Source organism: Neltuma alba, unplaced genomic scaffold (assembly GCF_004799145.2).
Source record: "Neltuma alba isolate B1F8T4 unplaced genomic scaffold, ASM479914v2 tig00004803_pilon, whole genome shotgun sequence".
NCBI lineage: Eukaryota > Viridiplantae > Streptophyta > Magnoliopsida > Fabales > Fabaceae > Neltuma > Neltuma alba.
In genome coordinates, this window is record NW_021633865.1 from 123368 (window position 1) to 141157 (window position 17790).

The following is a 17790-nucleotide window of genomic DNA, read 5'->3' on the forward strand; positions in this document are numbered from 1 at the left end:
AATGTATTTTTTGTCCTTCGATTTTATCTCATGAAAATTGCTCACTCATCAAACTTAAGTGATGACAATGCAATTAAATATTAACAAAGTATGCTTCCATTTTAATTATTTAAAAAATAATTAAAAAATTCCTGGGTTTTGTAATTCGCTACCCCTTCCATGTTCTCTCTTCTTCCTCCCTCCATGGCTTCACGCCGAACTCCCTTCCTCCTATTTTCTTCATTTCAGAAACTCCAGCCCCCCTCCCTCTGCTCTTCATCAAACCCCCTTTCAGCTAAACCTCCCCCCCATTTTAAGCTGAATGTTCATTAGTGCCTCTTTTTTTAAGGTAGATGAAGAAGGTCCGCTGCAAAAGCAGTAGGTTCAAGATGTCGTCATAAGATGACTTACACGCAAGACATCGTTACCTTCTTGTCTTCTTTAAGGTCGCCGTTTTCATCATCGGAGTTTTCAAAAATTGTGGATTTGCAAGGGAGACCGGACGTTGCAGATTTTCAAATTTCTTCTTCTGGCTCTTCTTCATTCTCGCTCTAATCTTTCTAGTTGCGAAGATATGGGGTGAAGGGCTGGAACTTCCGAATGAAAAGGATGGGAGGGAGTTCGACCAGTGAAGCCGTGGAGGGAGGGAGAGAGAACACGGAGGAGGCAACACAAAAACCCTTGAAATCTTTTAATTATTGTTTAAATAATTGAAATGCAGATAAAAAGCCTGACACATGAGATTAAAATGGTATGAAATGCTATATATTCATTTGCTAGAGAACAGATGACGTGGCACACTGGGTGCATCTAAGAATTTTTCTCCATTGTAATCTTTTTAATATAATATTTCTATTTGTGAAAAATGAAAAATGAAAATGAAAATAACTCTATAGTGTTTAATTACACATTCATCACTTAAGTTTAATGAGTTAGCATTTTCCGTGAGATGAAACCAATGCTGCTAAGATTGAAGGACCAAAAAATGCATTTTATAAACTTAAGATATTAAAATAAAACTTAATACAAACATAAACGACCAAATGTATATTAGTTTGTTCCTTTTGAAGATTTTTAATGTGAATGCAAACTTTTTGGTAAACTTCTCACGATCCTTTAAAGGGAATGAAAAAATAGAAGCAAAATCTCATTTAAAAATTATTTTTCATTCGAGAGTTTCAAAAACAAAAACATACATATGGTGTAAGACAATCATATAATTAAAACTATTACCTTGCAAATTGTTGTAGCTAAGATCAAGGAATTTGAGGTTTGTCAAATTTCCAATCTCACTTGGAATGACTCCTGGAAAAATTACATATGGAAGCCATTTTATTGATCAAAGTATATAAATGATGCGGCAGATTAAGAGTAAAATTTTTTGAAAAATTGTTTTCCACATTTTAAATATTCGGTGATCCCATCACTTCACGATCTTAGCCCCCCCCCCCTATTTTGGCATTGTAATAAGAGGCTTAATGTAAGACACATTCTATGAATGAAGAACATGAATGAAATGGCCCCAAAAAAAATCTCATTTTAGTTTTACTCTAATACAAAAAAATATCTAAAAAGGAAAATAAAATCATTGTTATTTTGTGATTGTAAATCACTACCTATATTTAAGCCTCCATCATACATATGTATAATATTAATGAAACGAAAAGATAAAATCTCATTTTAAATTTATTTTATAATCTCAATGCTTATAAAGAGGTTGGCATTTAAATAGAAAAATAAAACAGTTCATAATGTTTTTGTATAATATGCATAAAGTACATGTATAATGATAGGTACTCACATTTGCATAACTGTACGAATTTTAAAAAGAAAATAAAGTAAATAATATTGTTTGCATATAATATATATATATATAGGCAATATACTCAAAAAAATTACACGTTTCTTGGTGAAAAGTTTTATGCTTTAGTTAATTTTATATAAAGAATTGAACGTACGGAATAGCTGCACTTCAATATGAATGACTTAAAATAATACAATTTAATTATTTGTCTGACTATTTAAAACATCTCGTATATATTGAGCTCAAATATGATTGACCTAGAGTTTATTGAATTGTATTTAAATTTCTAAATTGACTTATATATAATTATTCAAAATTGATATTTTATACTCAGTTTATTTAAATAAATTTCTTGTCTATTGCAAATTCTTCAGTTCTTTAAATTATATATGTGTGTGTCATAAATCAGGAAAAAAGCACAACTGCAAACTTTTCTGTTTTTCAATATTAAACTTATCCTATCATACAAAAATTTACAAATATTACTAACTATGGCATGCCTAAGAATAAGTCGAGAACTTTAAATATAACGAAAGAATTTCAAGTAATACTCATTCCAATTAAGAAGAGCAAAATATTTAAGAAAAAAATATTTTTACATTAATTTTAACTCTTTTTAAAATTTCAGAATAAAAAATTATGAAAACCATAAATTACACTTGCGGTGACATGATCAGTGTATTGAATAATTAATTAATTTTTATTGGCAACGATATTTAATTTGAAATTAATGAATTTGAAAAATTAAAAACTATACCTCTTCACAAATTTACAAATATTATCACGTTGTTTTATTTTTTTTTTATCATCTTACTTTTTTCTATTAATTTGGATGACCAATATAATTGAAAAGACGAAAAACAAAATGCCGTTTTTAGAAAATACAGGTGCATTAGAAGAATTAGAAAAAAGAAAAAGATTGATGTACCATGCATGTGTGTGTTATCAATTTATAATATTAGTAAATACTATTTTTCTATTTTTTTTATGAATTATTTTCTTTACATGCCATAAGTTAATATGTACAAGATTTAAATTTATATTTTTTCCAATAACATTGAAAACTTGCTCATTTTGAATGAGATAATATAGAACTAAATTATTTTACAATTATTTTTCTAGTGAGGCATGTGGGCATATCATGCATGATATCGAGGCCTTTTATTGAACAAAGTATAAATGATATGGTGCAGAGTGCTTGAGAAATTTTGTTTTCAATAGTCATTTGATATTTCGGGATTGTAAATCACTAACTGTATTTAAACCACCATTACGAATATGTGTATATGCAACATTAACGAAATGATGGAGAAGAAAATGTCATTTTAAATTTATTCTATTAGATATATATATTAAGAAAAAATAATAAATAAAAATAAGACATAATAATCTCATTTTGTAAAGGGGCTGGTATCCAAATATAATTTACTAGCAACTACTGCTTGAAAAAGATTGAATGGACTTATAAAGGGGGGAAAAAAAGCCAGGTCATGCTAGTTGCATATAATAATATAGTACGTATATACCTTAACAAATTGCCTATAACCACCAAATTTGCATACCTTCTCGTAATTGCATGTGAGTTTGTTAAGTTTAACTGTAAATTTTTTGTGCATTGCCAATAAATCCTGTGTCGAACACAACCATATAAATAATATATGTAATTAACAGAAAATACTTTAGTTTTTGTTTGAAAACATAATAGTTTCATTTGTTGATGATCTTAGCTTTATTTGCTATTTTGGGACTGTAAGCCTTATCATATGAATTATGAATGAACTGTATGAATGAAATGATGAAAAATAAAATCTTATTTTAGAGAAAAATATTTTTTAAAAGAAGAAAACACACAAGTATTAAGTGCATACCTATAAATGAGTTACCATCTAAATACACTTCTTTCAAAGATGTGCAGTTGCTTATTGATTTTAGAACGCTTCCCTCCAATCGATTATCATGAACATTGAAGATCTTAGATCCCCTTAGATCTGTCACTAAATTCCATTGATAATATTATTAGCTTCTTAAACAGTAATGAACCATTTCAACTAATTTTCTCTCCACAATGTGTTGGACGTGTAATAAGTCTGATATGATCAATCGAGATCCTTTCACTTAAATATAATTTTCAAGAACAGCAAACCGGAGTTGAAGTATGAAACGAGTTCGAAGTTTATCTTGATAACAAAAAATACAAAAACTAAGAAAGAAAACTATTCCAACTTCATAAGCTGCGCCTAATCGGGAGAGGAAGTAGTTAACCTCCTCAAGCAAATGAGATGTAGGAAGTGAAATAGAGAAGGGAGTTCGACTTAAAGTTCTGAGTTCAGGGACTTTTATCGAGAAGGAAGGGACTAAGCTCAAGTCCTTGCTTGCTCGCTCACTGAAATGTGTACACGTTTTCTGGCATCAAAGAGAATCATAATCATATGCAATAGAATCAATTCATTTCAATTTATCAATTTACTAGACAGCTAGATATATGGATTCCTTCCTCTTAATTCACCAGAGGAGAGTAAGAAGAAAACCAACTAAATTGGAATCAAATAAATCCTATGATTTATAATTAATAATATTCTCATAATTGAATCCTATTGTCTCCATAGATCCAGAACTGGAAATAAAAAATCCCTTCCTCCAAAGCTGTTCACATTAAATTGCCTCCAAAATCCACGATCAAGCCAGAGAGCTATATCACCCCTCTCTTTCTTTATAGTCGAGAACTTCGTGCCTATGAGGGAGGTGTCACTAAGAAAGCAACGGTAGAAGGCGAAAATTCAGGACGGAAAATAGTATTGATGTGGACGAGGAAGGAAAATGCACGCAGAAAATACTGGCAGGGAAAAGCAATTGGAAAATGTTTCTAAATAGAAAGCATACCCAGCTATTAAATTTACGATACGCAACACGTAGAGTCTCTAATCTTCAATATAGTGACAAGTTATGAAAATATATAGAAACACAAAGCAATAAAATGAGGCACATTAACGAAGACGAATTTCCAATACGAACATCCGAAATCATTGCCTATCAGGATTGAATTAAGCAAATGAAACTACAACACCTGAGTTCCACTACTAATGCGGAAAGAAAAGGGGGCAAATCAAAGAATACCAGAGGAGCTAAAGGCCTGAAAAATTGCGTACCGACAATTCAGGAATTGCAATATAGATCCATTCATGAAAGTCGTGTAGTGTAGATGTTGTTGGTGGAATTGAATGCGATCCAAGCCATTGTTAGAGTGGCGATTGACGCGAGATGATGTTCAACCACTGAAGAATAAATGATCAAAGCAAACAGAGGAATCAAAGTAGGCAAACGTGAGAACAATATTAATAGCTTAACAGAATCCCAGTCTAGTCGTTGTAGTGATTCGACTTCTGAATTCGAAAGTATTTCAGCCGATCAATTATGCGGTGCCACTGTAAATGAAACGGCTAAATTTGCCTTTATATTCAAAAATTAAAAAATCGCTTCATTTGGATTGGATTTTTGGGCTAAAGAAAAGAATCTATTATGGCCTTATGGGTTCAGGTCAAAAGATTTTGGCCTTATGGCTAATAATCATAATTATAACCGTTGGCAAAAAAACTATAATTATAATTATTAGTCTCGCGGGTTTTATTTCCAATCTTTTTAAAAAAATAGTGGACTTAGTTGGTAAAATATCAACCGGTTCTGATGTGGGTTATTTCCAACTTAACCCGTCAACCCATAGCCATTCATATGTTAGCATGGTTTTGTTTTTAATTTATTTTTAATAAAAAGGAAGTTATATTTTGCTTTTAATTAAAATATAGCCTTGTCAGATTGAAAGATGATAAGATTGTAAAATGGCTATTCCAATTTTAATTTTAATTTTAATATCTTAGAGAGAATCATCTTATCAACAAGCTCACTTTGATAGATATTAAATAAAAGGAAGCTAAAAAAAAAAGAACATAGATTTTTTTTTCCTGCCAACAACTAACGTCGAATTTTAAAACGTCAAGGTTGCATGCAAATACCGGAAGGCTTTGCATATTATAATCTAAATATTTTAACCCATGTTAAATGTCACATCATTTTCTTAGATCTAACTTGACAGTTTCTTTTAATTGCTTAACGACAAAAAAGATTCAATGTTAAAAATTAAAAAAGATTAAATTTCAATTTCAAAATGCTAGGAATTGATCCAAGCTTTATAGAAGTATTATATATTTTAGTGAATTTTTTTTTTTTGGGACAATCCACCAACCAGTGAAGCTGCTCTCTGGCCTTTTACACATCAAGGCATTGAATTGCTTCATTCATCCTGACCATTTTAAAACTTTTTAAGTCAAACAATGATAACGTTGTATGCTGTTATCTCCTCAAGGGAATCACAACAACTAAAAACCGAACTCAACCACAGAAAATACTCTAAATAATATCAGATCCCAGCAGAAGAAGATTTGAAGATATACATACATATCATTTATTGAAAAACTGTTTCCTACAAATGGGACAAAATCTGCTCCCGTTATTCTTTTTTGAGCCTTGCAAATAAAGCCAATGCTATTATATTAAGGGGGAAAAGAGAACCTTTTGTAAAACAAAGTGGCAACTTTTAACACTAAAAGGAGGGGAAAAAATAACAACAACTTCTTCCTCCTGGCCAGCTCAATAACCATGCTCAGCCAGCTCATAAATCAACAGCGGATTAATAGCCCAACGGCCCCGCAGTTCCATTGGAATCTGAATTAGCATGAAGTGGCGATGGAACCTCCCCAGAGTGAGAAGACCTTCTAGAACTGCTTGCAGAACCTGTTGAAGTTGGCATTCGACGAATATTAGGCTGACCATTTGGTTTACACAAACTGTAACCCCTTTCAACTGTTTCAGCTTCCAGAGGTAGCCCATTCAACTCCTACCAAGAGGAAATACAGTTATCAGGAGCCAGCCACATTTCATTACTCCAAATTTTGTTCCGTTAAAAGTCAGTGGACTTAAAAATAATAACAGGGACAGAATGGAAACACAATTAAGAGTACCCAATCAAGCAAATGAACACCATGTATCATGATTATCATAAGAACATCAGAAAAACAATCTCAATTAGAGGAGAACCTAAGTTGGCATATAACAGAATGGAAATCCAATTAGATGCTATTGCTGGTTAAAATAAGACTACTGACTACCCACATTAAAAGCCTGTTGATAAATTTGGAGCATTTCTCGACAATGCCTTCTTTTCCTAGCTACCTCATAAGGCTCCTGCAACATCTCTTCAAACAGGTTCTCTCTGAATGGCAACATACAAGACACAGTCAACAAGAGAACTTCAGATAATCCTTGAAGAATTATATGAATTTAGAGGGCTACGAAATCACCTGTAAAGCTTTTGAATAAAAACATTGTGCAGGTTTCGTTTTGTATTGTTTACCTGCATATGGTTCATCATTGTCAGAATTGAATAGCTTTGAAAATTCAGGAACACAAACGCTTAATAGTTCCAACAGATTGGACATAGAGAACACAGTCAATATTTAAAAGGTTTAAAAACAGACACAAACACATTACGTCATGGATGAAAATATTGGTTGAAGTCATTTATTTTAAGCACAAAAAGAATGCCGTCTGGCAGCTATTAGAATTAGACAAAAGAAGCACCTAATAGATTTCAAATGTATTTATCATACACCCACCATTTTCCATACTTCATAGGTCAGATGATATCCATCAGATTCATCACATATTTTTATTAGCCACTTACTCTGATCCTTACCATCCCTATGGTATGAATGCAACTGACCAACCAATCTCCATTAGCAAAGCAGTATCTTAGTTTATAAACATGAAATTTGCGAAGCTTAGTAGAAGGACATGAAATACCAAGAAGTGCATAATTGTTTTTGGTACGAAGTCCTCAACATTCCTTCTAACAATGTTGTAATATGATCTCAAAAGCAACTTCATGGCTGCAATCTCAATAGCTTCTGCCTCTGAACTGCTCTCAGATGACCTCAAGATAGGAGGGGGCTACATGGACCCAAGCACATTAGGCAAATTTACATGCAAGCAGCAATTGATTCAATTAACAAATTAATAGATATACCTCTCTTAAATGGATCATAGAGAAGGACTGTTCCATCACATGAACTGTTTCACTATGTCCTCTACTAGCTGTACTATCTGTTGCAGATGTACGGTTATCACCTCCAAAAATGGATGAAATAACCCAACTTGATTTACCAGAGGTTCCTGGGAAAGAAAAAGGAGCATCACAAAATTTATATAATGTCAATACTCACTGGTGAATCTAAAGAACACGCTGGGTATTTAATAATCAAAAAATAATATGAATGAAGAAATATCAGCAATCCACAGAAGACTTGAACTTTTAAATGGTAAAAAAGGATTACCAGAGGCTGCAGCCCTTTCAACATCCAATGCAGGACGAACAACCTGTCAATAATTAGTTTCATACTAAGTAATAACTACGGGATGTTAATTAAGTGAAAGTGAAAATTACAGTCTAACCCATGATTTGATACAAAACAAATTGACCACTTGTGGTTCATAATGCATCATTCAATTTGTTATCACTGAGCTACCTCAGTCGTTCTCATCTATATTTTAACAAAAATAATTACGCAAGTATTAAAACAATAAGTTCTCACCCTTCCTTTCTGTCTTCCTTTCCAGAAAAGAGGAAATTAAGAGCAAAAGCACACAGAAAGAAAGCATCTCCGGCTAACATAGTAGAAGGTAGATCAGAAAAAATGAACAATTTTATTGCTAGAAGTTTGTTTCCCTCGTCGCTTAAAACATTTCATAGTGTTTGGAGACTGTTATTGAAGTTGAGCCTGTAGTTTTTGTTTCCACTCTTAATCCAAAGAATGGGCTCCAAAGAATATGAGATTATTCAGGGTGTAAGTAAAACATACCTTCATCAATGAAATAGGCAATCATCTTGGACAATTTTTACTAGGACTAGAAGTGGGTAGGTGGCAATTAAACAAATCATAAAGAGTTAATGAAAGAAATGAGAGATTAAAATGTTTTTCTCTTTTTTACCCCCAGGGGCGATTATTTTTAACCAATTCACAAAGTGTAAAATGTAGTTTATGCTCTGGTAAATATCTTGAATCCTTAAAGCTAAAGAAATAAACTGTTTATGGATGGAAAATATATACTCTAATTAATAAGAGACGATTCCAGGCCCCAAAAGAAATGATAAGACAATTACATACCTGATCAGCCACAAATCCATTAGCTTGCCTTGTAAAAATACCTCGAGATCTATCAGAAGCTGATCCCCTCTCAGTTTCCATGCCATCCTATTGGATATTAACAAGGGTGGAGAGACACATTAAGGAGTGAGAGTAAATTATAACCCGCTACATAGACGTATATGGATGAAACTTAATGATGTGATAAACAATTATGGATACCCTCTGCCTTGAAACTGAGGGAGGAACTCTAGAAGACTGCATCTGTCGCATTGCAATCTCCAATGCCTTACTTCCACCAATAAAATTTGGGTGAGAAGTATTTATGTAGTCCATCTGCAAATTTGTGTAATTTAAATTTAAATTAGTAAATATGGATAGAAGTTGAATATTTTGCATTGATAGACTGGCCATCAAAATCAACACTAATTAGCAACTAGCAGCATGTCAGTGGTTTCCAGTTAGGGCACCATATGTGGCATAAATCACTTTCTTAGAAGGGTTTGTACAGCAGGGACCAAGCATGGTCATTGTAAATTTACTGCATGTTGAATATCTACCATTGATTGGCCACTAATGACATGATTACATAGCAGTAGGTAGAGAAGGTAGAACCAATGAAGCATATATAGAAACTCCCTTCTATGTTTAAAAGAATCTGGATTCCCACATACCTCCATTTCAATAATGTGCCCAATCATATTCTCTGAGGGTTCAAGACCATCTCGCAGAAAGTTCCCTATGACGTCATCGATGCACTTTCTTAAGAAAGGGAACCGCTGAAGCTCATTCACCTTACAGCAATGGCTGATCTGAAAAGAATATATATGTGTGTGTGTGTGTGTGTGAGAGAGAGAGAGAGAGAGAGAGAGAGAACTATGTTAATGGGATGGTGAAGTAAGGCGCAGCAGAAATGGCAAGCCATTAAACCCTACCTTTATTAATTCATCATATATAAACCTAGCACATTGAAGGCTTGGATCCAATAGCCGAGCTATTTGTCTTCTCACAAGAACTTCAAATGGCACCTAATTGCATGAAAACAGATTAAAAAAAGAAGTCCTCAAGGAGGAAGAAAAGTCATTTAATTGATATACGAATTCAGAATAATTTGAGCTCAAAAGGTTTTATTAACAATATTACAAGAAATAGCAGAAGGGGGAAAAATTTAACAACACCTACTTCAGGAACAAACAATGCTGATCTAGGTCCAGTAGCGTTTTGTATGGCAGTTCGAACCTCATCATCAGTCAAATCCTCACACGGATCAACTTCCTGCGAGGTTCATTTAATGTCATCAAGTTCAAAGAAACTAGCATATGTTTTTTTATCTCAATGTAAAAGCTTCAATTCTGTTGTATCACATCCAGTTTCCGTGCAACAACTAACGCTGAGAGTTTTGACCTGTAATAGCCTCTCCCAAGTTTATTTAGCTCATGTGTTGACTTTTTACATTAAATAAGAAATAGCTGATCTGGGATTCGCTCAAATTCAGTACAATACAAGATAGAGCAATCTTCCAAGGGCATCTGATATTTCAAAATTGTGTCACGATTTAGGGTATAAATTAATTAAATCCGATAGTAAAAAAAAAACATTTTTAACTGTTAAAGGTTTATACAGTGCTATGAAAGAAAAAGGTTTATATAATAAAGTTAAACATGTTCCTAAAGTTAAAGAGAAATGAAAAATTCAATGGTTTCAGGTGTGTCGGCATTTTTGCATGTTATGTATGACAGATTTTGAAGAAAAGAATTTATCAAAAAAGAAAAAATGTCTAGAATTCTTAGTGGCTCTTGGGAATCCAACCCTGTGTGTGACGTCCATACTCAATACAATTAAAATTGCCATAGCACAAAAGCAAAAATACTCATATTACTAAAAGGGTTACCAAAAGACTCAATTGACCGTTATTCCATGCGAAATGAAGAAAAACATTCTTGAGACCAAAAGAAGACAAATCCCATGGAATATGAAAGGAAAAACTCCAGTTGTTGACCTATTGATCATGGCAAATCATTTAATGATTTCAGCTATATTTATCATGATCCTAAATAGATTAGGTCACCAACACTTAAATCACATGGATGAAATAAACAACTTCAATAGTTCATTTAACCATTGTCATTGCTTTCTTCACTAAAAATACTGATCAGATTGCTCCACTCTGTTGTTAAAATGGCTAAAGAATTCAGGATGAGTTTCAAAACATTCTATAAAACACACAAAAAAAAAAATCTTTGGTGTCTATTTTCCAATCTGCAAATTCAACAAACACATGAACGCGGATTCAGACATTAGCAACTTGGTTGGGGGGAAGTTGATGCTGGTTTTGATATGTAAAATTCCTTAGTGGGGAAGCCGCAAACTAGAGATTCGATTATTTCAGAAATGTTTTAATGCAGATTAGATCTCTAAATTCAATGTCTATGTGAAATGTAGCAAAAAGAATTATAAGTTCCAGTTCCTTGTGCCTAGCTTTCACTCAATTTGGTGACTATCTATAGATTAAAGCAGAAGATTTTCCTTACTTTCATGTTGTTAACACATACAAAGTAAACCATGATCAAGAAAGAATTAATTCAGGTATACACACACAGATTTTGGCATAGAATCAATATAAATATGACAACTTCTCAAGTAAATACAAATGTATATACCTCTAAGCACTTCACGAATATTGATTGAAAAATATAGTGAATTCGAGCTCCTCCAGAAAGCTCAATTGTAGACATGTCCTCGTTTCTCCCCTCTACCATGGAGGAGAATGCTGTTTCAACAACAAAAGGTTGGAAATACCATTACCAAACTAGTAGATTAAATTATATGTGGAATATCAGCCAAAAACTATAAAGGAAGGGAAGTATTAGTGGGAATATAGGATATCAGTTAACAGACATAAAGGTTGTTAAGAAGCTAAGAATCCAGAAGGTAGGAATAGTAAGGTACCTTCACAGTATTTTGAAAGAATATTCAGAAGGAGAGCACCCTGACCAGCCTATTGGAGGCGGGGGGAAAGGGAAACCGTCAAACAGAGTAAGGTAAAATGGCCAGCAAAAGCAGACAACATTGTGGGTGTCATCTACTGTAACAAAATACAATTCAGAAAGAGACATTCAAATACTAATACATGCCTTGGACTCAGTGATTTCTCCATAGCTCACAAGCTCCTTTGCAAAAGCAACCAGTGCATTGCTTATAAGTGCTCTCAACTCTGGAAGCACTGCCTTGATATGTTGTGCAAGAATCTGCAAATAGATGAGCCCAAAGTATTTTGTCATCAAGTAGCCAACCAGATACCAAAGTATTCACTTCCAAGAATGATAGAAATGACAGAAACTAAATTTCAAAGCCTAGCCCCTTACAGACTTGTTAAAATAAGATTTCAAGATCAAGAAAACTCTGCCATTTTTCCTACATTTTTGTTGTGAAAGGAAATTACTAAATAATACCAAGGAGAAATTTTTTCATCCCTATGTAAAGTTGAACATCCTAACAGAGAAAGAAAGGAAGTGAGAGAATTGTTTCTTCTAATAAGTAAGCACATGCTATGATTGATCACAGCATGTGCTTACTACAATATAATTTGAGCTTTTGACAGTGCAAAGCCTCTACCTTGTTTAACTTCTTCGCTAGCTGAGGAATACCACAACGATCTGCTATGCCATTGTACACCTATAAATAACATATGTTAAAAAATTTTCAGCATATGAATTGGCAGAAACGACTAAGAAATGATGCTTTCTTACAGGACGACTGCGGAAGAATTCCTCTTCAGCAACAAGAGCATCTTTTATACTCCTATTCATAAGAATATCCTAATTAAATGAAATAACATAAATCAGATTTCAGCATTTCAAGTTAACAAGAACTTTAATCGTAGGTATATATGTTTCCTAGTGATATGTCCTTTCTTGTGCGTACTCAAACATAAATCAAAGAACATATGAAATACAAAAGTTACTCAAAACACCATCTTCGTTATAGTAGGATAACATTATTACCTCCTGACTACGGTTAACAACACCCACGTAACCAAGACGGAGAGGAATAACTTTTCCAAGCAACAAATTCAGGGCATCAGTACCTCTGTCCATGATATCCAACTATATTACACAGCATATGATCCACACTTTGTCAAAACATGACAAGAGTATAACAAATTTTGAAGAAACATTTGCGACATAGAATGTTGGAATAGTATGCTGCACCTTTGTGATTACACCAATTGTTCTACTACCTGCAACAGAAGGAATAATCAGTAAGAATATATCATGGGGTTGTGGAATTAAATTATATTAGTTTTAACCATACGGAAGCTAAAACCCACCATCAGGGTCAGCAATTCTAGCCATCTGAAGAGCATCTGAATTAGCCAAATCTGAATTTGCTGGTGTGACAGCCAGAATGACACAGGCGGGAATTTTGATATATGACATGATCATTGTTCTAATTCGAGCTTCAATATCAGAAGGCTGGTCACCAACAGGAACCTTTGTTATGCCCGGGAGATCTACAAGTGTTATATCAAGAACATTTGGTGAAAAGATCTTTAGACGAATCATCTTGTCTGAAACACCTTTGTTCCCTCCTGCATCCCTCTCAGTTTCAGCCTATAGTCAAATCCCAAATATAGAATTTAAAAACAGAAAATATGCAAGTCAACAGAATATTATCAGGGGAAAAAGGATTAAACCCATGTACTTCATACCTTCCAAGAAAATCAATACCAATTTTGAACCGTCAACCAAAATAGTGATTAGTTGACAAGACTTCAATAGTACAAATGATGCAAGTGGAAACTAATAAGGAAATACCACTTCCGGTCCATCAGATTACTTTCCTTACATTTACATTCCATTTCCCCAAACATGAATATAGTTTAATATGTCAACAGTATCATATCCTTAAATTAGTTTGCTACACTGCAGTTGCAAGTTGAAACTTTGGAAGTTGTAAAATCATAACATCAACAATAAGGGTATAGGAATGACCTTAAGATTATCAATATTAAAATCAGATCACCAAAGGGGAAGGCACTCTCAAAGCAATAAGACCCCCAGCACCAATAATTCAGATGCTAAACAAGGCTCATGCCAAGTGATCTAATATTATAAAGAAAAAGTAAGGTATAAAAAGGGATTAAAACTTTTAACAACTATAATATCCATTTACTTTAAATATTAAGAGATTGTGATAAAATTGATATGAATTAGTAGATATCCAAGATGAACTATGAAAAGAAGCCATGAAGGTTCATGTTCGCAACAAAAAATTGCTGCTTTTCAGATATTCTTGTAAGAAATAGATGCATTTATAAATCATTACATTTTTCAATTTAATTTAATAATCGCTATCGTTTGTATGTCCTAACTTTCAGAGTCTGCTTAAAGAATAATTACTAGAAATAGATTGGATAACATTTTTGGGCATGTATATCAGATTTTTATTCAAAATTCAGAATATGCAAATTAGCTTATATTGACCAGCTCCAGCGGTGGCCTAAACCTCCCCCCATGCTCCAAAGTGCTGTCAGCTTCACTTTCACTCTATCTTGACAAGGACTTTGAAGATATTGGGTTTCATCTGGCTTAATAGAGGTACAGCTCTTAAAATTTAAGAGCATAATAGGAATAAAATAGAAGCAAGTAAGCTTAAAATAAATGCAGAACTTCATTTTCTTTTTTGGATGAAACTAAGAAATTTCTTAGAAGAAAAGGCCAGTGGTGGACAAGAAATCCTCCCAGGAGAGCAAGAAAGAAGTGTTGAAAGAAAGAACACAAACCGAAAGAACTGAACATGATAGAAAGCTGTCCAATCCCTATGCACAATAACCAGAACGCTCCCCAAGAAAAACCAAGAACAAAGCACCGCAGGGACCCCATAAACAAATTCTATTTCAAATTAATTTAGAGGTATTTATGCCCCTAAAGTATTTTTGTGCAGCATTTAACCCCATATATCAAAATTCAGAGAGGATCTGCCTCAAAGCCATAACATCCTTTTTCTGTCCAACTCCTCTAAAATAAGTCAGAATAAATGTTCTTAGTTTGCAAGGAACACTCAAGTTTCACTAAGAATAGCACATAACTTATTCCATAAATTGGAAGCCCTCTACAACGTAGAAATCAGAGCTCCTGTTCTGGGGGCATTGTTTGCCACTTTCGAATGCAATATTTAAAAAGGATTGCAAGAATGAAAAGATCAGAATCACCCAGATGGTAAAGGCAAGGCCATCAAAGTCCTCGCCTCCCTCATAAACATGGCAAAGGTGAGACCGTGGCTGAGAGGATCCGGAAAATTTTCTCCGGGATTTCAATACTAAATTTTTTTCATGAGCTTCAATGGGGTGGGCGTGTGGTATCCTTAGTTCGAACTGAAACTAAGGCATCAAACCATCTAAGATTCCCAGGAATTTAAAAGTCTCACATCCTATCTAGCCCCGGTTATACACGCTTGTTAGCGTACCCATTATTGTTTCAACTTCAAAATACCTACAGGCACATCAGAAAGCAAAAGCACCACAAATTTCCAAAATGCATAATGGTACGGATGGGAGGAAACCTAAACACCAGATTCTCTCACTTCCGTCGCCACATCAACTGGTCAATTCAAACCAATGGACAAAACTAATTAAAAAAGAAGAAAGCAAATTGTAACTCGTGTAACTCAAAATGGCCTTGCATAAGCAGACACTATAATTCCTGTCTCGCAATCCAAAAACTAATTCTCACTTATAGTATAATTTCGCGAGCTAGCAGTAGCGGGCATTAAACTACATTCCTAGCATTTCAACCCCAAGATAAGGAAAGAAACTTCTCATAGCCAAGAATACAAATTTATCGCTCCCGAACTACTAATAAATTAGTTTGGCCACCAAAAAGCGGGAAAAAAAAAAATACACCTTAATGAAAAGAACCAAAGCACCTGAAATTAGAGGCAATTTCACACTTATTTACCCTTACTAAAATAGAAGCAATTCCCACTCAAAAAAAGGACACAGATCACTAATAACGACAAAGACATCAAAGCACCTGAATTTCCCTGCGAATCTCAGAGAAATCGTAGAATTTCTTCCCGTTCAAGTGCAGAAACTCGCCATATTCCTCTTCGGTGCCATCAGGCTTCATCTTAGTCTGCACAAGCTGCAGCACGAGCGGCCTCCTGGTGCAAATATCATTTCCACGGGGCAAGAAGTCCCGACCTACAAGAGCCTCAAGGACGCTGGACTTGCCACTACTCTGGCTACCAACGACAACCACCTGAGGGAGGTTGATGGTGGACTGTTTTCCGACCCTGGCGAAGATATCCTGAAGCCGGTTGACCAATGAGATGACCGAGGAGCCAAGAGGAGCAGCCCCAGATAACGATGTAGAAGGAGCCACAACAACAGGGTTGTCCGCCATGGCAGGAACGGAGGATCCCTTCGATTTCGGGAAGAGAAAAGAGAAGAGAATGAAGGACGGAGTGAATGAAGATGTGTGACTGGATGCGGAAGGAGAGGAACAGAGAAGCCTCAGTTGAGTATATATACGTTCGTATTCTGAAAGCTTCAGTTGAGTGGCCCTGTAGTTTTAGAAGCTATATACACACACAAGCATATGTAATGCGTGGAGAAGGGGTAGGAAACCACAATCAAATTGCTGATTCACGTAAATCAATTTTTATGTAACAATATTCAGATTACATATATATATTCAACAAAAATATTTATAAAAAACCACTTAGTATTTACCGTAATACTTTTTTTTCCTACAACGCTAATTATTTTTCTATTAAAAAATCATATTATTTTCGTACTAAAAAGTTATTTGTATGTTAACATTATTAAAAATTTAAAACAAAATATAATTTTAGGGTATTGGAAGGATTGGGGAAGGGGTAACAAACTGCCAATCAAATCCTTTTGATTATATTTCTTTTTCTTTTTTAATTTAGACTGAAAATATTTATAAAAAACCAATTAGTATTTACCATAATACTTTTTTTTCCTACAACACTAAATATTTTTCTATTAAAAAAATCATGTTACTAGGTCTTCTAACAAATAACTAACTTAACTAATTTTTTTAATTTTTTTAATTTTTTTTAAATTAGTTAACTAAGTCTTATAATAAGAACAGGAGGTAGTATTTTCATACTAAAAAGTTATTTGTATGTTAACATTATTAAAATTTAATATAATTTTAGAGTATTGGAAGGATTGGGGAAGGGGTAACTAACTGCCAATCAAATCCTTTTGACTATATTCCTTTTTCGGTTTGAATTTAGACTAATTCATATTTGATTTGAATAATTCAAATTAGCATCTAATGAAATTATAATTGAGAATTTAAAGATATATATAAATAAATCTAAAACATTTCATACAAGCGGTTGTAAATTGAAAGAGAGGGAGAGAGGTGTAAATTTTTTTTAATAAAAGGATAATTATATTCAAACATAAGTAAAGATATATAAAACTATTGGGTTTTGACAAAATCATGCAAACAATACTAATTGAGCATGTTAACCCAATTAAAAGATGATTAGAAAAGAGGAAGAGAAGTGCAAGTTAAAACATTGCCACAGGCGATATGGTTAAACTTTAGCCAAAATGTTGGTTTCAAGTGAAACATTTTTGTCTCATAAATTAATTGTTTCTTTCACATAATACCTTTATTTGTTGAGGCATTTTTATCTGTACACATTAAATTATAATCATTAAATGATAATAGTATTTTTTTTAAAAAAATTCTAACAAATTCTGAACACATTAGCTACCAATAACTTTTTTTTTAGATACTCCAAAATTAGTTAGACTCTTAATTTTAC

At 33.6% G+C, this 17790-nt stretch overlaps 1 protein-coding gene across 1 annotated transcript; it reads right to left on the minus strand.

The window, feature by feature from the left end:
- Positions 1–6261: 6261 nt before the first annotated feature.
- LOC114745773 (dynamin-related protein 3B) lies at positions 6262–16523 on the minus strand. The gene is made up of 20 exons (XM_028933941.1): positions 16011–16523; positions 13307–13589; positions 13188–13216; positions 12981–13082; positions 12726–12794; positions 12592–12651; positions 12111–12224; positions 11926–11974; positions 11637–11746; positions 10159–10251; positions 9912–10004; positions 9651–9788; positions 9199–9312; positions 8998–9084; positions 8167–8209; positions 7860–8005; positions 7637–7783; positions 7135–7187; positions 6947–7046; positions 6262–6671 (listed from the first exon to the last, which is right to left on the minus strand). The coding sequence occupies exons 1-20, from the start codon at positions 16380–16382 to the stop codon at positions 6465–6467; spliced, it is 2409 nt and encodes an 802-aa protein (XP_028789774.1). The 5' UTR covers positions 16383–16523; the 3' UTR covers positions 6262–6464.
- Positions 16524–17790: the final 1267 nt, after the last annotated feature.

Excerpts from the sequence above, each read along its gene's own strand:
- LOC114745773 (XM_028933941.1), bottom strand. The coding sequence starts at position 16,382 with ATGGCGGACAACCCTGTTGTTGTGGCTCCTTCTACATCGTTATCTGGG. Across the intron at positions 13,590-16,010 it reads AGATTCGCAGGGAAATTCAG|GCTGAAACTGAGAGGGATGC; the intron begins GTGCTTTGATGT and ends ATTTGACTATAG. Across the intron at positions 9,085-9,198 it reads CCTCAGTTTCAAGGCAGAGG|GATGGCATGGAAACTGAGAG; the intron begins GTATCCATAATT and ends AATATCCAATAG.